The sequence below is a fragment of the Scyliorhinus canicula genome, chromosome 17, assembly GCF_902713615.1.
Source record: "Scyliorhinus canicula chromosome 17, sScyCan1.1, whole genome shotgun sequence".
NCBI classification, from domain to species: domain Eukaryota; kingdom Metazoa; phylum Chordata; class Chondrichthyes; order Carcharhiniformes; family Scyliorhinidae; genus Scyliorhinus; species Scyliorhinus canicula.
This window is the reverse complement of record NC_052162.1, coordinates 90,998,241-91,022,000: the sequence shown is the minus strand read 5'-3', so window position 1 is coordinate 91,022,000 and position 23,760 is coordinate 90,998,241. Positions and strand designations below refer to the sequence as shown.

At 45.6% G+C, this 23,760-nt stretch overlaps 1 protein-coding gene across 2 annotated transcripts in view; it reads left to right on the top strand.

The window, feature by feature from the left end:
- The window catches only part of LOC119951659 (sodium- and chloride-dependent neutral and basic amino acid transporter B(0+)-like), an 86,098-nt gene that overhangs the window by 52,491 nt on the left and 9,847 nt on the right, over positions 1-23,760 (top strand). For both annotated transcript variants that reach the window (XM_038774847.1, XM_038774846.1), the window contains 3 exons: positions 4,547-4,672; positions 14,839-14,957; positions 19,677-19,776. In XM_038774847.1, the coding sequence (XP_038630775.1) occupies positions 4,547-4,672; positions 14,839-14,957; positions 19,677-19,776 (345 nt within the window). The remainder of the gene's footprint in view (positions 1-4,546; positions 4,673-14,838; positions 14,958-19,676; positions 19,777-23,760) is intronic.

The following is a 23,760-nucleotide window of genomic DNA, read 5'->3' as shown; positions in this document are numbered from 1 at the left end:
GGGCCTTGTCCGCATAATTTGGGACCCGCTGGGCGTAGTAAGAAAAGAACCCCAGGCACTGTTTGAGGGCCTTGGGGCAGTGGGGGAGGGGGAGTTTCATGAAGGGGCGCATGCGGTCGAGATCGGGCCCCAGAACCCCGTTCTGGACCACATAGCCGAGGATGGCTAAGTGGTTCGTGCCGAACACACACTTCTCCCTGTTGTAAATTAGGTTTAGGAGAGTGGCGGTGCGGAGAAACTTGGCAAGGTCGGCGTCATGGTCGTGCTGATCATGGCCGCAGATGGCGACATTGTCAAGGTACGGGAAGGTGGCCTGCAGCCTGTACCGGTTGACCATTCGGTCCATTTCCTGTTGGAAAACCGAGACCCCGTTGGTGACGCCGAAGGGAACCCTGAGAAAGTGGTAGAGATGGCCATCTGCCTCGAAGGCAGTTTATGGGCGGTCTGCCTTATGGATGGGGAGCTGGTGGTAGGCGGATTTTAGGTCTACAGTTGAGAAGACCCGGTACTGTGCAATCTAATTGACCATATTAGATATGCATGGGATGGGGTACGCATCGAGCTTCGTGTAACTATTGATGGTCTGGCTGTAGTCCACGACCATTCTGTGTTTCTTCCCAGTTTTCACCACTACCACTTGGACTCTCTAGGGGCTGTTGCCTGCATTGATGATGCCTTCCCGAAGCAGTCGCTGATGAAGGTGCTGTCCTGGGCGCTGTACCGTCTGCTCCTGGTGGCGACAGGTTTGCGATCTGGGGTTAAGTTTGCAAATAGGGAAGGTGGGTCGACCTTTAGGGTCGCGAGGCCGCACACAGTAAGGGGTGGTAGGGGCGCGCCGAACTTCAATGTTAGGCTCTGGATGTTGCACTGGCCAAGTCCAGGCCAAGTAGTAAGGCAGCGCCAATGTTGGGGAAGACCTGGAGGTGGAAGCCGGTAAACGCCACGCCCTGGACAGTGAGAGTGGCTATGCAGTACCCCTAGATCGCCACGGAGTGGGACCCGGAGGCCAGGGAGATTCTCTGATTGGCGGGGTGTACCGCGAGGGAGCAGCGCCTTACCGTATCGGGATGAATGGAGCTCTCGTTGCACCCGGAGTCCAGCAGACAGGAGATCTCATGCCCATCGATTTTCACGTTTGTAGAGGCGGTTGCCAGGTTGTGTGGGCGAGACTGGTCAACCATGACTGAGGCGAGACGCGGCTGGTCGTCGATGGTGGCAGACGATGGGGTGCCCGGGGGCCACGGGTCCTGGTACGATGGTGGCGCCCATGGGCCTCACGTGCCGTGGGGGGACAAGATGGCAGTGCTTCATGCTCCTGGAGGAGGGGACGATGGCGGCGCCCACTGGCCGTACGATGGGTGGGTCGGAACAATAGCGGCGACTGAGCGGGCCTGGCAGACCGCGGTGAAGTACCCCTTCTTGCCGTAGGCCTTACAAAGGGCGCTCCGGGCCGGGCAGCATTGTCGGGGATGTTTTGGCTGCCCACAGAAGTAACATCTGGGGACCCCGGGGTTGGTTGGAGGGCGCGAGGCACAGGCGTGGGGTTGGCTGACTGGGGTCCCCGATGGGGCGGCCGTCTGCGGAGTCCATGATGCGTAGGAGGGAGCCACTCGGCCGGGGGTGTAGGCCTGGATGTTGCGCGAGGCGAGCGTCAGTGAGAGCGCAAACTTTTTGGTTGTCACGAGGTCGAGCGTGGCCCCTTCTGAAAGGTGCTGACGGATGTAATCTGACCGTATCCCCGTAACAAAAGCGTCCCTCATAAGCAAGTTCGAGTGTTCTGTGACCGTGACGGCCTGACAGTCACAGTCTCTGACTAGCAGAATTACAGCACGCCAGAAATCCTCTACTGACTCACCAGCTAGTTGACTACAAGTGGAGAGGATGTGTCTGGCGTAAAGCATATTAGTCCGCTGAGCGTAGTTTTCTTTCAGTAGCGCCATAGCGTTGTCGTAGGTCGGCGTGTCCTGGATAAGCAGAAAGATGTTGGAGCTCAGCCGCGTGTAGAGGATCTGAATCTTCTGTGTTTCCGGAATTGGGTCTGGTGCAGACCTGATGTAAGCTTCGAAACAGGCTAGCCAATGTTCAAAGTCCTTTTTGGCATTGCCTGATTGCGGATCCTGGTGCAGGCGATCCGGCTTGATGCGGAGTTCCATCTTCTGAAAACTTTAGTGTATTAAATTGATGCACAATCAATTGCACAAAGACGAGAGTTGAATGCAATCGAGGCTTTAATACACTCAGATGTGTGGCCTCCCACAGCAGCTGACTAAATGGCTGCTGTACGGCGAGCACACATATTTATACTCTGCTTACTGGGCGGAGCCAACAGGCAGGGAACTACCCCTGTACCTGTGATACAGAGCCTGAACCACAAATCATCTAATATATACATCAGTTGTGACTACCGCACCTTGTAATGGGGTTTCCACCACAGGGACCACAGTAATAGGGACACACCCCACAGGGACCGGGAATACCCACACATAGCATCCCCCACACACAGAGACACCCACACAGTCCCATCCCCACAAAGACCCTCCCCCACACACAGACCCCCACCCCCCCCACATATAGACCTTCCCAACCCAATCACCACCCGCACACACAGATCCCCCCTTCAGAAAAGTCACTGTCTGAATCCATGCGTTCCAATAATGGCCTGTGATTGGCAGCTCATTAAAACCATCTACAGCTTTGATCCATTCATCTCCCTTAACGCTTCAGTGGCCTAACTGGTGAAACCGTAATGTTTGTAAACATTATGCACATCAAAGAGAGGTAAGTGCAGTGAAATCACAAGGTTGAGAGTTTGGAATGCACTCAGTGCAACTGATGTGTATATATTTGCGTGGCAAGGAATATGGAATTGCATCCTGCTTTAAGACCACTTGTGCAATCCAGCTCCAGCGGGAGAACAAGGAGCGGGTTTCTCTGTCCTGCCGCACCAGATTTCTGGTGCAGCATGCTGTCGGGATTCCCCGTTTTGCCAGCTGGTCAATGGGGTTTCCCATTGTGGGGCAGCCCCAGGTCGTCGGGAAAGCAGAGAATTCAGCCCACAGTCTCCCCAACAGAGAATCCTGGCCCCTGTATCTGGCACATGTCCGGTCCTGAACTTCTAAGATACTGGGTCCAGGGATTGGAGCTGAATGGTTAACTGGAAAATTTGGAGATTAGCCAACTTGTTGTTCAATCAGTTCGATTAAATGTGATAAATTTGAATCATCACAGGATGCCACAGGACAATTGATTAACGTAACAAAAACACAACATCGTACTGGTCTTAACATTTTCAGTCTTTCTGATCTGCTGCCATTCCATGAGTAGGAGATCAGTAATATCTGTGTCAAAAGAGAAAGATAGACATACATTTATTTCTGTCAGGACCGTTTTACAACCAATGACATACTTTTGAAGTGTTGCTTTTGCAATGTAGGAAATGTGGCTGCCAATTTACACACAGCCAGCTCCCACAAACTGAACGGTGATATTGGCCAGATTTATATTCTCTGATGTTTATTGAGGTATAAATATTGTCCAGGATGCCAAGGTCTATTCTTCTGCACCATGGCATCTTTGCTTCCTCCAGAGATCGCAGACAAATATCTTGTTTTAATGTCCCAACCAAAAGGCAGCAAAGCTGGAAGTACTGCACTCCGTCAGAATTGCACTGGAGTGTCACGCTTTTCTTTTAGCTCATGTCTCTGGAGTGGGACTTGAACCGTCTGACTCAGGGGTGCTATCAACTGAGCTGCAGCTGACACCGAAACAGTGCATCCTATGGTGACCAGACACGACAGGTTCTTACCTTCCCACCTTCAGAGGCTGCTTAACCCCTCTCTCAGAGACTAGCCCACCTACATTGACCATGTAAGTTGTGGGTAAAGATTCCATCCGTATGTACACACCCAGGAACCCTCAATATATACCCACAACCAGGTGTAAATGGATTACTGACCATTAGTATGGTGATCTGCTAGAATAGTCAGGCTTTTGAATCCGAGGTGCATTAAGTGGAAACTTACCCAGCATTGATAGCGTTCACCTTGATGATTAAAAAAGAAGTTCTAGAAAAGCAGCACGGTAGCATGGTGGTTAGCATAAATGCTTCACAGCTCCAGGGTCCCAGGTTCGATTCCCGGCTGGGTCACTGTGCGGAGTCTGCACGTCCTCCCCGTGTGTGCGTGCTCCAGGTGCTCCGGTTTCCTCCCACAGTCCAAAGATGTGCGGGTTAGGTGGATTGGCCATGCTAAATTGCCCGTAGTATCCTAAAAAGTAAGGTTAAGGGGGGGTTGTTGGGTTACGGGTATAGGGTGGATATGTGGGTTTGAGTAGGGTGATCATTGCTCGGCACAACATCGAGGGCCGAAGGGCCTGTTCTGTGCTGTACTGTTCTATGTTCTATATGTCACAACATCTCAGTCCAAATACACAAACACTGGGCAATATTAACCAGATTTTGACAATTTAAATTCAAATTTACTTAATAGCTACAGTATCTCTACTAAGCTTCATTAATTTTGCCATATCAATTGTATCCACTTGTTAGGTATTGGTTTGGCGTTCGTCGCCTACCCAGAGGCCCTTGCACAGTTGCCGTGGGCACCATTTTGGTCCATTTTATTTTTCTTCATGCTGCTCACTCTGGGATTCAGCAGTCAGTTTGCGAGTTTTGGTAAGTGTCGCTATAAGCCACCTCTATCAAATGTTTATTCAATAAAAATTACAACTTAAAATAATTGGCAATTCATAAAGGATTGCAAATATCTAGTTTCATAACTCATTTGGTTTTGAAAACAACTTTTAGTTTGGGGATTGGATTTTTTTTAAAAATTGTAGCTCAGGCGCTGCTTTACCCTGGATGGTGTTGAGATTCTTGAGGATCCAAGTCTGCACTCAGACAGGCAAGTAGAGGGTATTCTGTCACCCTCCTGACATGTGCCTTGTACAGACGGGCTTTGGAGAGTCAGGAGATTAATCACACACAATGCAATTCCCAGCCTCTGACTTGCTCTTCCAGCCAGACTATTTATATGGCTAGTACAGTCCCCGCAGATATTGTGTTGGTAATGCTATTGAATGTCCAAGGGGAGGTGGTATATTTTATCTTGATGGAGGTGGACATTGACTGGCATTTGTCTGGTGTGAATATTATGTGCTACTTGTTATCTGTAACCTGAAAGATGTCCAGATTTTGCTGCATTCAGACGTGGATTGCTTCATTAGCTGAAGAGTTATGAATTGTACTGAATACGGCAGAATCATCAGCAAACATCCCTAATTCTGAGAGGAAAGTTCATTGATGAAGCAAATTGGGATAGTTGGCCTCAGAACTTTACCTTGAGGAACTTCTGCATAGATGCTCTGGGCTGAGATAATTGACTTACAACAGCCACAACCTTTGTGCTATGTCTGACCCCAACCAATAGAAAGTTTCCCCTCTGTTTCCATTGAGTTACATTTTTCTAGGGCTCTTTAACGCCACACTTAGGGTGGGATTTTCTAGGGCCCACTGCTGTCGTGATCATCCAGTCCCATTGAAAGTCAATGGATTCTTGGCCAGCCCATTGCTTCCACTGTAGTGGCTCCTGCCGCAAGAGAAGTGGCCAGAATCTTCTAGCCTTGGTCAAATGTTTGATTTCAAGGGCAGTCATTGTCACCTCACCTCTGGAATTCAGCTCTCCTGTCCATGTTTGGTGAAAAGGCATTTATTCAGTCAGGAGCTGAGTGGCCTGGTGAAACACAAACTGAGCTGATGCAGGTTCTTTTAAATTCAATTACGTGATGGTTATGTCACTGACGAGGCGACCTGTTATTGGCCATCCCTACTTGCCTTTAAGGTGAGCTGCTGCTTTCTTGAACCATTGCAGTCTCTGAGGGGTAGATACATCCACTGTGCTGTTAGGGAGGGAGTTCCAGGATTTTGATCCAGTGTCAGTGAAGGAACGGTGATATATTTCCAAGTCAGGATGGTGAGTGACTTGGAGTGGAACTTCCAAGTGGTGGTGTTCCCAGGCATCTGCTGCCCTTGTTGCTCCAGATGGTAGTGGTCATGGGTTTTGTTCCTGCAATGCATCTTCTATGGGACATGTCATAATATACATCCAGGTTTCTGATGGTGTGCAGTCAGGCAGTGATTGACACACAGGATGACCAGTGAGCACACGGAACACAGCAGCCAATCACCAGACAGGACATGACCACTATAAAGCCAGAGGGCACTAGTTTTCCCGCTCTCTGGAGATGCAGCCTCTGAGACAGTCAGAGCCCGTGAGCAGCAACTAGAACAAACACCATGTGGTAGTTAGATAGTCTGGTCAGGCTAGCCTCAGGTCTCCAGTCAAGTCAGCATAGTGTCAACCCACAGTTAAAGCATGTATTATAGTTAGTTATTCAATAAAATCGTGTTGCATTTCTTCAAGTGTTGGAAGCCTGTCTCTCTCACTACTGCATCAAACGCAGTCCACGTAGACCCAGCTTACCCAACACATCAGGACACACTACTGCCGATGTTCGTCGGTGGTGGACAGATCAAATGTTTGTGAAAGGAATGCCAGTCAAGCGGGCTGTTTTGTCATGAATGGTGTTGAGCTTCTTGAGTGTCGTTGGAGCTGCACTCACCCAGGCGAATGGATAGTATTCCATCGCACTCCTGACTTGTGCTTTGCAGAATAGACAGGCTTTGGAGAGACAGGAGGTGAGGTAAATGCTGAGTAAATGCCATGCAGTTGCAATGTTGATGATACTTACTATCACTTTTCTGGTTATTGAGAGTAGACTGATCGAATGTTAATTGGCTGGATTGTATTTGTTCTCCTTTTTGTCGACACAATGTGCCTGGGCAGTTTTCCACACTGTTAGGTGGTTACCAGTATTGTAACTGTACAAGCTGAAGATCTGTGTCTACTTTTGAAAGGGTGGAGGGGGAGCGGGGGGACAGGGAGATAGATGCCTTGATGGATGATTCACTCGGCACTTCTAGCTGAAGCTGGTTGGAAATGGTTCAGTCTTTTCTTTTGAACTGATCTGTTAGTTCCTCCACCACTGTGGATGGGGATGTTTGTGAAGTCTCTTGTGATGAATGTAGTAATTTTAGCTATATTATATTATAGGTATTTGGTGCAGTTAGGGTTAAAAGGCTGAGTTAGTGTATTTGACTGCTGCAGTCATTTTTTAAAAAGAAAATCCTAATTTGAAAGAGAGCAAACATTCTGGGAGCCAGAGGTGTAATTAAACCACCGTATAAAGTTTGGGCTAATGCCATTTTATTTTGATTAAGGGGATTCCCTGTGGTTGGAGTTTAGCTTGATAAGGTGATATCATTGCTGGGTGGAGCTAAGTTATCACGTATTTTGCAGCAAGCACATCAGTGGAGGTCCATACGATGTTGAGACCAGAGGTTAAGCAGTTTGCTCTCATGGCAGTTCAGTTAAAAGAGATTAACAGCATTTCCAAGCAGTGCAGACTTGTCTGACAACAAGGGGAGCTGAAACAAGCTGAGAACCATCTTCTGAACAGACAGAGTTTCTGCATGGTTCTGACAAGATTCAGTTGTTTTTTTAAACAGTGTCAAAAGATCTCTCTTTCTCAAAGAACACACTGTACAAGAATGTCTTCCTATGTGCTGTGGTACTTAAAGTGGATTGAGATCTGAGATGGTTTTTCTTGTGGAGTAGGAATAAAGATAGCAGTTAATGGTATTGTATCCACTATATTGAGTAGCATTGCTTACGGTGTAATTGTAAGCTTTTTTTGTGGTGATGTTAAAAGGATATTAATACTGTGTTTGTAATAACGTTTATTTTAATATACCACATCCCTATTTTTTAATGAAATCGCTCCTGGAGTGAGGTATCCTCTTTTCACAGTCTTACAAAAATAAAATAGCATACTGGGGTTTCTGGCCGGTATCCTAGCCACTGTTGTGGTCTGGTCTCAGATTGTAATAAAATTGGGGACTCTTTGTATTAAAATTGGGGGCTCTTTGCCAGGATCTTACCATATAATTCCTTGTTTGGCCTGGGATTATTGAATTTAAAGACAGTGGGCGGGATTGCTCAACCCCCCGCCGGGTCGGAGAATCGCCGGGGGTCGGCATGAATCCCGCCCCCGCATGCCGCCAAATTCACCGGACCTCAAAAAGTTGGCAAAGCGTGAGTCACGCCGCCCGCCCCGGAGAATGGCAGGGACCGGCGCGACTCAATGGGTCCCGGGGCTGCCCGAAGTCTCGGGAGGTGCCCCCACGGTGGCCTGGCCCGTGATCGGGGCCCACTGATCCACGGGCAGGCCTGTGCCGTGGGGGCACTCGCTTACTATGCGTTGGCCGTGTCAGCCTCCGCGATGGCCGACACATGCGCGGGGATGACATCAACAGCCGCTGACGCACCCGCGCATGCGCGGGCTCTTGCCAGCTGGCGGAGTCCCTTCGCTCCCGGCTGCCGTGGCGCCAAAGGCTTTCCACGCCGACCGGCGGGACGCAAACCACTCCGGCGCCGGCCTAGCCCCTCCGCACCTTTGGGGCGAGCTGACGCTGGAGGGGTTCACGCCACTCCGTCCCCCCGGGACTCCCCGCCCTGCCGGGTACGGGAGAATCCCGCCCAGTGAGTGTGTGCGTGGCACAGTCTTTCAGATTTTGAAGTTAAATTAAGGAATGACTGGGTTTGGCTCTTTCAGTTGCAAAGGGTGTGGAGAAGTTATTCGGGATGGTTTACAAAGGCTGGTTTGGTGGAAAATCTGCAGTTAACCTTATCTGAAGGTGTAAGGAAGATAGAAATAATACACACAACTGTTCAACATTTAAATTTGCCAGAGACACAGCCTGAATTATTAGAATTCGCTCAAATTCAATTACAAATGAAAAATGAATGGGGCCTCACGGTAGCATGGTGGTTAGCATCAATGCTTCACAGCTCCAGGGTCCCAGGTTCGATTCCCGGCTGGGTCACTGTCTGTGTGGAGTCTGCACGTCCTCCCCGTTTGTGCGTGGGTTTCCTCCGGGTGCTCCGGTTTCCTCCCACAGTCCAAAGATGTGCGGGTTAGGTGGATTGGCCATGCTAAATTGCCCGTAGTGTAAGGTTAATGGGGGGGATTGTTGGGTTACGGGTATACGGGTTACGTGGGTTTAAGTAGGGTGATCATTGCTCGGCACAACATCGAGGGCCGAAGGGCCTGTTCTGTGCTGTACTGTTCTATGTTCTATGTTCTAATTAGAGACGCAGGAAGAAGATAAACAGAAAGAAATAGAATTGAAGAATTTAGAAGCGAAGGAAAAAGAGAGAATTTGAACTTCACAAAATGGAAATAAATGGGAGGGAGTTGGAAAGGAAAAAAGAACATCAACTTAATCTGTTGGAGTTAAAGGCAGTAAATGAGGAAGGCCAACCACTTCTTAGGCAAAATCTTAGCAGGGATATGTTTAGTGATGTTAATGAGAGGTTGCCTCAGGTTAAAAGGAAACCGATGATAGTGGTTGAGAGATACAAATCCTTAAATGTTTTCATTGACATAAAATTAGGCACATGAAGTCGCAGTGTTGGTGGCTTAAGAAAAGTACTGGGAAGACAGACTCATGAAAACAAGATTTGCCGATGGCTGTATTAAAGTGGAAAAAATACGTTATTCCAGTGAAAGAGGTGCAACAAAGTGTATAGCCTGTTCAGAGGTTGCAGGGTAAGCAGGAACCAGAACATTATCAACATTTTACTTGTGAGGGTAAGGTTTGCTCATGTGTACAAGGTGGAGTAGGTAAGGAGATTAACATCTTCAGGGATACAGGAGCAGTCAGTCTTTAATTATGAGAGATAAGGGAAGGGATCCCACATCCCGCCGCACTGGTTTTCCGGTGCGACGTGCCCCTTCCAGCAGTGGGATTCTTCGTTCCGGCAGCCGGCCAATTGGGTTTCCCATTGTGGGCACCCCCACGCTTTTGGACATGAGTGCACTCCCAGCGAAATGAAAGATCCTATTGATGGAAAATCCAGCCCAAGGAGTTATGGAGTTTGGAAGGACTATCGCCAGAAAAGGTGGCAATATGTGGAACTAGTGGTGACATGACTCGTGTGTCATGATGTAAGGTGAGGTTAGACAGTCCGGTGAAATGTGATGAAGTGGTAGGAGTAATCGAAAAATTACCTTGTTCAGGGGTACAATTTATCCTGGGTAATTACACAGCTGGATCACAGGTGGGAGTGAGGCCTGCTGTGGTTGAAAAGCCAATGGAAAGTCAAACAACTGAGATGTTACAAGAAGAATAAACCAGGGGCTGGTTTAGCTCACTCGGCTAAATCTCTGGCTTTTAAAGCAGACCAAGCAGGCCAGCAGCACGGTTCGATTCCCGTATCAGCCTCCCCGGACAGGCGCCGGAATGTGGTGACTAGGGGCTTTTCACAGTAACTTCATTGAAGCCTACTCATGACAATAAGCGATTTTCATTTCATTTCATATCCTGGGGTGTTTCCTGATTGTGTGGTGACAAGATTACAATGCCGCAGGTTGAGGCAGGAGGAAGAGAACTTGAGGAGTACTGTTAAGGAGGTTGAGGTTCAGTTGTCAGAACCCATGTTGATTAGATGGTTGGTAAAGAACAAGAGCAGGTGGTGGATGAAACAGATATCTTTAGCTCAAGAAAGTTAGTAGAATTACAGCAGAATTATTCAGAGATAAAGCAGTTATATCAGAAGCATATACGGAATTTGAATCTGTATATACCAGAATGTTATTACATTAGAAATAATGTGCAATGAGAAAATGGAGACCTTTACATATTCAAGCAGATAGAAAATGGGGAGAAGTTCATCAAGTGATATTACCGGTGGGTTTCTGGGCAATGCATGAGATTCCAGTAGGAAGTCATTTAGGAGGAAGGAAAACGCAAGCAAAAATACAAAAACATTTTTATTGGCCTGGACTCCATACGGATGCAATTGAATTTTGCCTTAAGTGTCACACATGTCAGGTAATAGTATGACCTCAAGCAGTAATAAAATCAACAACCTTAATACCCATTCCAGCATTTGGGGAACCTTTTACTAGCATCCGAATTGTTGCATGGTACTCCTGCCTAAAAGGAAAAGTGGGAATCAGTATTTGTTGACCACAATGGATGTGTCTACGAGATACATGGGGGCTGTTTCATTAAAAAATATTCAGAGGGTTGTAGAGGAGTTAACCAAATATTTTACTTGGTTTTGACCGCCAAAACAAATCCTATCAAATCGTGGATCCATTTTTAGGTCACAGTTATTCAAGGATAAATTGGGAATAAAGCAATTCAAATCTACTGCATATCATCCAGAATCACAGGGAGCATTACAAAGGTGGTACCAAACTTTAAAGACCATGTTGAGGGCATATAATCAGCAATCATAGAATCATAGAATTTACAGTGCAGAAGGAGACCATTCGGCCCATTGAGTCTGCACCGGCCCTTGGAAAGAGCATCCCACTCAAGCCTATGCCGCCATCCTATCCCCATAACTTAGTCACCCCACCTAACATTTCTGGACACTAAGGGCAATTTATCATGACCAATCCACCTAACTTGCACACCTTTGAACTGTTGGAGGAAACCGGAGCACCCGGAGGAAACCCACACCGACACGGGGAGAAAGTGCAGCCTCCGCACAGAGAGTGACCCAGGCCGGAATTGAACCTGGGATCCTGGAGCTGTGAAGCAACTGTGCTAACCACTGTGCTACTGTGCTACCGAGAATATCCAGAGGATTGTGTTAAAGAAATTCAAATTTGCATTATTTGAAATTAGGGATGCACCGGACGAATCAACTAAATTCAGCCCATTCAAATTGATTTTTGGTCATGAGGTAAGAGGACCACTTAAATTGATCAAAGAGAAGTTGCTGAGTCAGTGTCTGGAGATTACATTGTTGGACTATGTGTCAAACTTCAGGGAGATATTAACTAGGGCTGCTGAGTTGGGATAGAAAGTATTTAATATTGTCACAACATGTGATGAAAAAGAGACGGTTAGGAAATCAAATATTAGTAGTTTTGCTAGTGGGGAGAAAGTATTAGTATTCTCACCAATGGTAGGTGAACAATTAAAAGCAAGATTTAGTGGGCCTTATTAAATTACAAGAGAATTGAGTGAGGTGAATTATTTGATAAGAATGCCAGATAGAAGTATACCTTGCAGAGTGTGTCATGTTAATAAGGTATTTTGAAAGAGAAGGAAAGTAGCAGGAGGTATTTATGGTTGTAACTCAGGGAAAAGAGATAAATCCAGATGATTCTGAATTTGACATTCCTCAAATTAGATTGGACAATGAGGAGGTAATAAGAAAGTTACCTTCAAAATGACCTAAAAGAGTTATTAAAGTCACAGAGAATAAATTGGGAAGTACAAAAGGAGATTTTGGAACATTTTAAATTATTTGATTGACTATAGAAGGCTGGATTAGTGGTAACCCTGGTTAAAAGTGAACTTGAGAAATGGTCAGATGGCCCCACGGAATGTGAAAACGAAAGCTATTGAGGAGGTTCCAATACCATCAACTAGGTGAGAAGTTATGAGGCTTCTGGGTATGTTTGGTTTCTACCAGATATTCATGTCAAATTTGAGCATTGTGGTTCACTGAACTTCTAGAAAAGCACAGGAAATGTCAATGGACATCAGAATGTCAGGAGGCACTTGATAATTTGAAAACTGTGAACCACTGCACCAGTGTTGATGACACCTAATTATGCCAAGCAATTTAATGTGACAATTGAGGCGAGTGATGTAGGTGGTGGTGTTGTATTGCTGCAGGAAGGCAATGAAAGAATCAAAAGACCTGTCAGTTATTTTTCTTGGAAACTAAATATTCATCAAAAGAAGTATTCGACCATCATGAAGGAGATATTAAGTTTGAAATTGGTGTTACAACATTTTGACATTTATGTGCTAATGATTCATCAGAGACTATTAAACCATAATCCATTAAAGTTTTTGGAAAAGTTTAAGGATCAAAATGCAAGACTGTTCAGATGGAGTTTATTGCTCCAACCATTTAACTTGAAAATTATACATGTAGCAGGAAGAAAAGATTTAATTGCTGATGTTTTATCACGATTTTGCACTGTAAGAAGGCTGGAATGCTCAAAGGTGGAAAAGAAAGATTATATGAACTATACTCACGTTTGTTTGTATGTTTGAATGTCATATAATATGTATCTTATAGAGTATTAGTTTTGTTTAGTAATGAGAAATGTTTAGAGTTAAAAGGCTAAGAGAAAATGAAACCATCTTTTTATATTGCTGGTTCAGATTTTTAAGAGAGGAGGAGTGATGAATATAGGAATTTCTGATGTTTTGTATTACAGATATTTGATGCAAAAACGGGGGTCATTATCTGACTTCTGAAGTCGTGTTTTAGAAAAGGAAATCCTAGTTTTAAAGAGAAAAAAGATTTTAGGAGCCAGAGGTGCAATTAAACCATTGTAAAAAGCTTGAGCTAACGGCGTTTTGTTTGGATTAAGGGGATTATTTATTAGATTTCAGCTTCATAAAATGATGTCTTTGCTGGGTGGAGCTAAGTCTTCTCGTATTTTTCAGAAAGTAGGTAATGGAGTTCTGGATGAAGCTGTGACCAGAAGTCAAGCAGTTTTGCCCTCATGGCAGTTCAGTTAAAATAGATTAACTACATTTATAAGCAGTCAAACGATTGTCTGAGAACAAGGAGAGCTGAAACAAGCTGTGAAGCATCTTCTGAAGACACAAAGTTTCTGCATGGTTCTGACACGGGTTCAGATGTCTTTTAAAGCAGTGTCAAAAGATCACTCTTTCTCAATGAACACCTCTGTACTGCAGAGGTATATCTGGTGCTACTATTGTTATGCTCTCCTGCACTCCTCATTGTCTTCTAGTTTGATGGTAACGGCAGAGTGAGCAATGTGATCAGCATGAGTTTACAGACTGTGGTTGAATACACATCTGTTGCTGCTGAAGGCCTGCCATAGGTCATGAATGCTCAGTCTTGAGCTGTTGGATCAGATCTGGACCTAACTCATTTGGCATGATGGTAGTGCCAACTCAAAGGCGTTCTCCCTGTGAAATGGGTTTTGTCTCCACATGCATTGCACCGTCGTCTATCCTGTCAATACTGCCATGGACAGATGTCATTGCAACAGGCTGATGGGCAAGGACAAGTAGGTTTTTCCCTCTGTTTCTCTGACCATTTTTTGCAAGCTTAGCCTGGCAGGTAGGTCATTCAGAACCCGGACAGCTCAATCATTAGTGTTGCTGCCAAATCACTCTTGGTGATGAACATTGAAGATCTGTGGCCTTGCTCACTTTAGCACTTCTTCCATGTGATGTGCTTCATAGAATTTACAGTGCAGAAGGAGGCCATTTGGCCCATCGAGTCTGCACCGGCTCTTGGAAAGAGCACCCCACCCAAGGTTAACACCTCCACCCTAGCCCCATAACCCAGTAACCCCACCCAACACTAAGGGAAAAAATTTGGACACTAAGGGCAATTTATCATGGCCAATCCACCTAACCTGCACATCTTTGGACTGTGGGAGGAAACCGGAGCATCCGGAGGAAACCCACGCACACACGGGGAGGATGTGCAGACTCCGCACAGACAGTGACCCAAGCCGGAATTGAACCTGCGACCCTGGAGCTGTGAAGCAATTATGCTATCCACAATGCTACTGTGCTGCCCTGGTGGTGATTTAACCTGAGGATCATCATACCTCAGGCGAGGGACAAGGTTGTGATGTTCGACATGGAGAGGGACTGAGCCTTCAGCTGAGGGAGGGCTTTTGATGGTAATCTGGGATTATAGAACTGTGTAAATTATAAATAATGTACTGACATCAATTAACTTCCTTTTTCATCAGAAACAATTATAACCACCCTATTGGACCAGTTCCCAAAGTTGCTACGTTCCAAACGACTTTACCTGATAACTGGTGTTTCCTTTTTATTTTATTTCCTTGGCCTTTTATTAGTAACACAGGTATGTTATCCTTTATTAGTTTGTAATATTTCAGCCTATGTTATTAATTATAAAAAGAAGTCAGAAATTTCATAACGTTAAGTAATAAAAACCTTGAGTTTTAGTCATGTTTTCTTCCATTTATTTAACATTTTAAAAAATTCATTCATGGGATGTGGCCATGGGTGGCTAGGCCAGTGTTTATTGCTTATCCCTAATTGTCCTTGAGAAGGTGGTGGCCAGCTAGCTTCTTGAACCATTGCAATCCCTGTGGATTTGTTACACCCACAGTGTTGTTCGGATGGGAGTTCCAGGATTTTGACACAGCAATAGTGAAGGAATGTTGATATATTTCCAAGTCAGGATGGTGAGTGATTTTTAGGGGAATTTCTCGATGCTGGTTTTTCCAGGTATTTGCTGCCCCTGTCCTTCCAGATGGTTGTGGTAGTGGGTTTGGAAGATGCTGCCTAAGGAGTAATGGTGAGTTCCTGCGGTACACCTTGAAGATGGTACACACCTCTGCCAATGTCCATTGGTGGGAGAGGGAGTGAATCTTTGTGGATAGGATGCCAATCAAATGGGTTGCTTTTTCCAGGGAGGTTTTGAGCTTCTTGAGTTATGTTTGAGCTATACTCAATAAAGCAAGAGGAGAGCATTACACTCCTGAGCATTACACTCCTGAATTGCGCCTTTTAGATGGTGGACAGGCTTCGGGGAGTGAGGAGATGAATTACTCATTACAGCATTCTTAGTGTCTGACCTGTTCTTGTAGCCACAGTATCTATATGACTGGTCCAATTCAGTTTCTGATCAATGGTAAGCCCCAGGATGTTGATAGTGAGGAATTCAGTGATGGTAGTGCCATTGAATGTAAGTTCCATAGTTAGATTCTCTCTTCTTGTAGATGGTCATTGTCTGCCACTTGGATATTCACTTCATTGCAGTAAGACTACTTGTGACACGAATAAAGATTATTATTATTATTATTATTATTATTGTTAGTGTTATTATTATTATTATTACTGTATTAAATGTCAGGGCGAGGTTCGATTCACTCTTCTTGTAGATTTTTAAAAAAAAATGTTTTTTTAATAAATTTAGATTAGCCAATTATTTTTTCCAATAAAGGGGCAATTTAGCGTGCCAATCCACCTACTCTGCACATTTTTGGTTGTGGGGGTGAAACCCACGCAGACACGGGGAGAATGTGTAAACTCCACACGGACAGTGACCCAGAGCCGGGATCGAACCTGGGACCTCAGCGCCGTGAGGCGGTTGTGCTAACCACTAGGCCACCGTGCTGCCCTCACTCTTCTTGTAGATGGTCATTGTCTGGCACTTGTGTGGCCACTTGTCATCCCACACCTGGATATTGTGCAGGTCTTGCATCATTTGGACATGAACATATCTGAGGAGTCACAGATAGTGCTGAACATTGTGCAACCATCAGTAAACATTCCCACGATGGAATGAAGGTCAATGATGAACAGTTGAAAATGGTTGGGCCTAGAACTCCCACAGTGATGTCCTGGAACTAACGATTGACTTCCAACCACCGGAACCATCATCAGGTAAGTAAGGTCGCCTTATTCCCAGATGACCATAGGCTGCATTCCCCTTTGACGGGGAGAGCTGACTGGTGGTGATTTAACCTGAAGATCATCACACCTCAGGCGAGGGGCAAGGTTGAGATGGTGGGACCTTCATGAATAACCGCAGCCAGTACGGGAATTGAACCCATGCTGTTGGCCTTGTTCTGCATCGCAAACCAGCTGTCCAATCAACTGAACTAAACCAGCCTGGTATGACTCAAACCAGTGGAGAATTTTTCCCCGATTCCCATTGGCTCCAGTTTGGCCAGAGCTCCTTTATGCATCACCAGGTCGAATACTGATTTGATGCTAAGGTGAGTCCCTCTCAGCTCACCTCTAGTTCAGCTCTTTTGTCCATGTTTGAACCAAAGCTGGTGATCTGGAGGGTTGGGGATTACTGGTGAGTCCTCGATCCGGGGAGGAGTAAGGAACCAGGGAGGGTTCCATCAGCCACATTGCGTGTGTCCTCTGGTTGGGGTGGGTTCTGCTGATTCCGTGCTTAGTCTGCAATGTGGCAGCCTTTCTGAGGAGTGCCAACGCCTGATGGGATCCTAATTGAGCTTGGCCCTTGATGATACAGCATGGGGTATGAGGGTGCCCAGAGGGGTGGCCAGGGTGGGCTCCCAGTTGACGAGAGGCCTTCTGAGCATTTAAAGGACACAGGCAGCACTCAGCGGCATGAGCAGCCAGGAGCCTGTAGGTAGCACCAAAGACAGACTGCAGCTAACCTCGTTAACGCCACCAGCGAGGGACCAGAGGATGGTGCCCATTAAGGTTCCGATTACGGTGGCAAGCACGGACCTCAGTTTTGGCCAGATGCCTGATTCTCCGCCCGATCGTGGTTCGCATTTCCGGCGTCACGAGGTGGAAAATTTCGCCCTCTACTTTATTACTCAATTAAAACTCTGTGAATCAATTTACTTAGTTTTCAATCAACATGATTTGATATGTCTCACAGCAAAGAGATATGGGACGGGATTCTCCGTCCCGCCGCACCAGTTTTCTGCGTCCCTGCCGACAGCGGGATTCTCAACGTAATGGAGAATCCCGACAGCGGAGAATCCAGCCCGTGCACTTTGGAAAATTTCAATCTCGCTTTCAGTTTGTCTATAACACTCATCTTTAATTCAAAGATTTGAGCCTTGTAAAGCCCGATCAAGGATTCGAGCCCAAGCAAATACATTATGCTGACATGGCACAACGGTGACCAGGGAGTCCGGCATGGTCAGATGTGCCACCCTTTGGCTGACCAATTAAACAGAGGCCCATTCACCCATTCAAACCAAGAAATCCTGAATTCTGTGGTGCTGAATGGCACGGTAGAACAGTAGTTAGCACTGTTGCTTCACAGCTCCAGGGTCCCAGGCTCGATTCCCGGCTTGGTCACTGTGCGCAGTCTGCACATTCTCCCTGTGTCTGTGTGGGTTTCCTCCGTGTGCTCCAGTTTCCTCTCGCAATTCCCGAAAGACGTGCTGTTCGGTACTCTGGAATTTCTGAATTCTCCCTCCGTGTACCCGAATAGGTGCCGGAGTGTGGCGACTAGGGGCTCTTCATTGCAGCCTTAATGTAAGCCTACTTGCGACAATAAAGATTATTATTATTATTGGAGTGCAGGGAGTCAAATAAAGGGGCGGGATGTCAGAAGTACCCCAAGATTGAATAATTCAGAGGTGCTTCACGTGAGATATTTGTACTTGGAAGTAAGGCAAGACCTCACCTGCGGGATTCTCCATCAGTGGGCTCCTCCACCTCACCGGCAGCGCACTCATGCTTGTGCATTTCCCGATGCTGTGGAGTGGCCCACAGTGGGAAACCCCACTGGCTGGCTGCAGGAATGGAGTATCCCGCCCATTTTAACTGTCATTGCACATTCAGATGACAGCGTTAAATTCCATTTCTCGCATTTTACAATGAATTTCTTTTACACTTCTTTCTTGTTCTTTAACTGTCTTCACCTGTCACCTGTCACAAAGGAAAATGGCTGTGGTAGTTGGAGGACAATAATCTCAGCTCCAGGACATCACTGCAGGACTTCCTTGGTCAAACCATCTTCAGCTGCTTCATCAATGACCTTCCCATCATTATAAAGTCAGCCGTGCAGTTATTCGCTGATGATGCACAATTTTCAGCACCATTCTCTATGCCTCAGATACTGAAGCAGCCCATGTCCAAATGCAACAAATGTGGACAATATCCAGGCTTGGGCTGATACTTAGGCCATACAAGTGCCAGTGTAAGAGATACACTTACCATTGCCCTTTGGCATTCAATGGCATTGCCACCACTGAATACTCCACTATCGACATCCAGGGGGTTACCCTTGACCAGAATCTGAACTGGACTATCCATATCCTGCAGCGAGTAACTCACCTCCTGATTCCCCAAAGCCTGTGAGCCTACTTGTGACAATATATTTTATTTATTTATTTTATCTGCAAGGCACACGGTCAGGAGTGTGAATACTCTCCACTTGCCTGGATGATTCCAGCTCCAACAACACTCAACACCATCCAGGACAAAGCAGGCTGCTTGATTGATATCCCTTCCACAAACATTTAAACCCCCCACCACCGACGAACACTGTGTACCATCTACAAATACACTTCAGGAACTCAACAAGACTCCCTAGGCAACACCTTCCTAACCCACGACTGCTCCCACCTGGAAGGACAAGGACAGGAAACACATGGGAACATGACCACCTGGAGGTTCTCCTCCAAGTCACTCGCTACCCTGACTTGGAAATATATCGCCGTTCCTTCACTGTTGTGGAACAAAATCTTGGAATTCCCTCACATCATTGTAGGTGTACCTACACCACAGGATGGCAGCGGTTCAAGAAGGCGGCTCACCACCACCTTCTCAAGGGCAATTAGACACGGGCAATAAATGCTGGCCTATCCAGTGTCATCCACATCCTGTAAATTAATTAAATTCTTTACAATTCAAGGTAAAAAGCGTACTTATTATTACATATTATTCCATGCTACAAGCACTGTGCTGCATTCCATAGGTAAATGGGACATTCTGTTAACTGCCGTATTTGATTAACTGGCAGCACATTCGCCACGCCAGCTGGATAACAATGATTTTACTGTATTATGATTTTCATTTGCAGCGCATTTTCTAATTTTTCATTTCTTGTTAGGCTGGAATTTATTGGATAAATTTAATTGACCATTTCTGCATCGGATGGGGTCTCATTGTATCGGCTCTGCTGGAACTCATTGGTCTCAGCTGGATATATGGTAAATGCAACAAGAAAAGTATTTGAATAAAATAATTTTACCAAGTAGCTTTTCATGTGGAAAATTTCAATTTACTGTTGGATGTAAAACTAATTAATTATCAATATCATTAATTTCAATAGAAATGAAAGTACCATCATTTCTACACTCAGGAAGCAAATAAAATATCAAACATCCTGTTTGATAGAGGTGTACCAGGTGATGAGAGGCATGGATAGAGTGGATGGCCAGAGACTTTCCCCCAGGGTGGAAATGGCTGTCACGAATGGACATAATTTATTTATTTTATTTATTTATTTTTTTAAAATTTAGATTACCCAATTATTTTTTCTATTAAGGGGCAATTTAGAGTGGCCAATCCACCTACTCTGCACATTTTTGGGTTGTGGGGGCGAAACCCACGCAGACACGGGGAGAATGTGCAAACTCCACACAGACAGTGACCCAGAGCCGGGATCGAAACTGGGACCTCAGCGCCGTGAGGCGGTTGTGCTAACCACTAGGCCACCGTGCTGCCCCCGAATGGACATAATTTTAAGGCGATTTGAGGAATGTATAGGGGAGATGTTAGAGGTATGTTTTTTGCACAGAGAGTGGTGGGTGTGTGGAATGCACTGCCAGATGAGGTGTTGGAGTCAGAGTCATTAGGGACATTTAAGCGACTCTTAGGCACAGTGACAGCAGTAAATTGAAGGGGTGTTGGTTAGGTTGGTCTTAGGTTAGGATAAATGGTCGGCACAACATTGTGGGCTGAAGGGCCTGTACTGTTCTATGTTCTGTGTTCTATATCTGTACAGAAGAAGGAAGAGAAATGTTTTGGTTCAGAAGGTATGAATAGTTCTTCATTGGAAACCCAAGTATAAGCCTTGGTGGGCCGGTTTAACTTGGTTGGCTGGACAACTGGTTCGTGATGCAGAGCGAAGCCAACAGCAAGGGTTAATTTCATGTGCCCACTGAGGTTATTCGTGAAGCCACCCCCCCTCCCCCCCCCCCCCCCCCCCCCCAAGCCTTCTCACCCTTGCCCCTCACTTGAGGTGTGGTGATCCTCAGGTTAAATCACCACCAGTCAGCTCTACCCCTCAAAGGGGAATGCAGCCTATGGTCATTTGGGACTATGGCGGATTTCACCTTTTTTTACTTACCATCCTTAACTATCAAGAATCTTTTCCCATTTAATTCCAAAAGCCAATATAAGACAGGCAATCCCTTTTGCAATAAAAACAGTAAATTCTTTAAATAACTAGCAGGCCAGATAGCACCTCTGGAGAGAAATAGTGTTAACTTTTCAGATCAAGATGATCCTTCATTAAGGTCTTTGTTAGGAAAATAAAGATAGTTTTACAGGATTTGTATTTGTATTGTTAGAAATATGGTATGGTTTTAAGTGGGTTTACGTTAATGGTCCTGTGCCGAGAGGGGTAAAACCTAATTACAAATGTTCTGGACAAAGGTGTTTGTATGTAATTGTAGAGAGGGCGACTGTGTGAAGTGTAAATCAACCAGCAATGGCTGCTCAGCAACTGAGGTCATGTCAGATAGAGAAGCTTTTATGTTTAAATGTAACTAATTTGATTGCTGATGGACATACATAGTGAGAGAGAAGCAATTGGGCTTAGAAGACTAAAGAGGGAACATCTCTCTCAGCCTTGCTGGAAATAAGCCATACTATTGTTCGAGGTGAAAATATTCACACACAGGCCTTTTTGAATGAGCAAACAAGCAGTTTATTATATCAGAGCTCTGGGAGAAAGATTGGCAGCTCCGCAGCCTCGCAATACTCTTTACTTGAGCTAAGGTTCACATGGGCTTAATATACAGACTCAACAGCAAAATCAGTTTGTAATCGCATTTACATACAGCCAATCAACTTTATTCGCATCACAATTCATTACATGCAACTAATTACTCCGCCATTATCTCAGTCCATGCCATAAATAGTTATTAGTTCGTAAGCTACAGCCTTTTCCTGTTGTTGCTAATTCCCAGGTTTGTAGCTAGCCAGGCAGTCACAGATATCTTCAGGCATTCAGACCGTGGGCAAAGTTTGTCAATACTCCATGTCTTCAGGTATGCACTGGTGTTGAGTCACTTGTTTTGCACAGAGGGCTGCAATTTTCAGAGAATTTCACAGGAAATACATCGAGCTGCAGGGTTAGATATAATTTGCAACGTAGTTAAGAATTAGTTATATGTTGTAAAAAGCAGAATTTCCATATGAATGTCCCACAATCATATAATCTGAAACACAGAATTTTCCCACCAACGCCTTTCCTCCCAAAATGTCATCCAGGATCTTTCTACTGTGGTAGGTGCAATGAGCTGGAAAATTTCCCAAATTGAGGGACTACACCTCAGTTGCAACAGTCCACGCCTTAATCTTCACAGTGGCCACCCTTAATACTACCATGTACAGTTGCATCTGCCACACTTAAATTGGTGACGATACGGTCAAGTAAATTTGACCCCTCATGTTGATTCATCACTTGCCAAATTTCCAGTCTGGCTGTTTTGTGCTTCAGGACTCAGTCAACTCTGTCAGTAATGGTGGTGTTGAGCCATTCTTGTTGAGGAAAACTGAAGTCCTGCAACCAGAGTACATTCTGTGCCATTGCTTTCGTCAGTGCTTGATCCAACTGATGTTCAACATGGAGGAGCTGTGAGGCATTGCTTGGCGGAGGGTGGGAGGCATTAATCAGCAGGAGGTTTCCTGATCCATGATCTGTTGCCCTGAGATTCCATGGGGTCAAATCAATGTTACAAACTCCCTGGGACACTCTATCCCAACCGTATGGTGCTGTACTACCACCTCTGCTGATAGGCCATACACCGAGATGGAAATGGAGGAGTCTGAAACAATGGCCTGGCTCTTCCAGGGACTGGCAATCACCGTCAGATTGGCACGCCACCTGAACTTCCCATCAACTCGGCACAATCCCAGACCAGACCCCAACAGTGGCTAGAATACTGGACAGAAACACCGATATTTTATTACAGTTTTGTAAGACTGTGAGGAAAGGATACCTCGCTTAACGAAGATTGGTGAAGTCACTGGGTGACCAACTGGCTTCATTCTTACTCAACTTTACTATGGACGTTTGATAACATTGAGTGGTTTGCTAATCCATTGAACTGACCAGTTAAGAGTCAACCACATTATTGGAGCCATATGTAGATCACAATGGGCAAGGATGGCAGATTTCTTTCCCTAAAGGATATTAGTGAACCAGAGATATGTGGCTCCAGGGTTATCAATAACAATAGTAGATTTTAATTTCAGATTAGTAGTTAAGCTGTTGTTTTGGGAATTGAACATCAGCCCAGGTGTTTCGACCACCAGTCCAGCCACATTGCCACTCTGCTACCTCCCATCTCCCTCATTCATCTCATACTGTGTGTTACATGCAAACATGTTAAATCACAGGAGAAATTGGAGTTCAGACAGGAAGAGTAAATTATTCTCTGCCATCAATCCACCTTGGCAAAATGTCTTTACAATCCTGCAGAACAGGTTCCCACTCCAGGAAAGTCTCACATTTCCCATCCGTACTGAGATGGATGTTATCAGAATGGGGGAGGCTCAAATGGGGTCTTCCTTCCTGAGCTGAAGAATAGAAAGTGGATTCAGGATGGTCAAAAGAAATATCATGAACATACTGAAGCTGAACATGCCCTGTTGTTCAATCTGCCTTGATTATTGGGAGAAACCAGTAGCTGACTTGAGTCAACTAGGGGGGCACGGTAGCACAGTGGTTAGCACTGTTGTTTCATAGTGCCAGGGTCCCAGGTTCAATTCCCGGTTTGGGTCACTGTCTGTGCGGAGTCTGCACGTTCCCCCTGTGTCTGTGTGGCTTTCTTCCGAGTGCTCCGGTTTCCTTCCACAGTCCAAAGATGTGCAGGATCGGTGGATTGGTCAAGGTAAATTGCCTTTAATATCCAAAAAGATTAGGTGGGATTTCTGGGTTATCGGTTAGGTGGAAGTGCGGG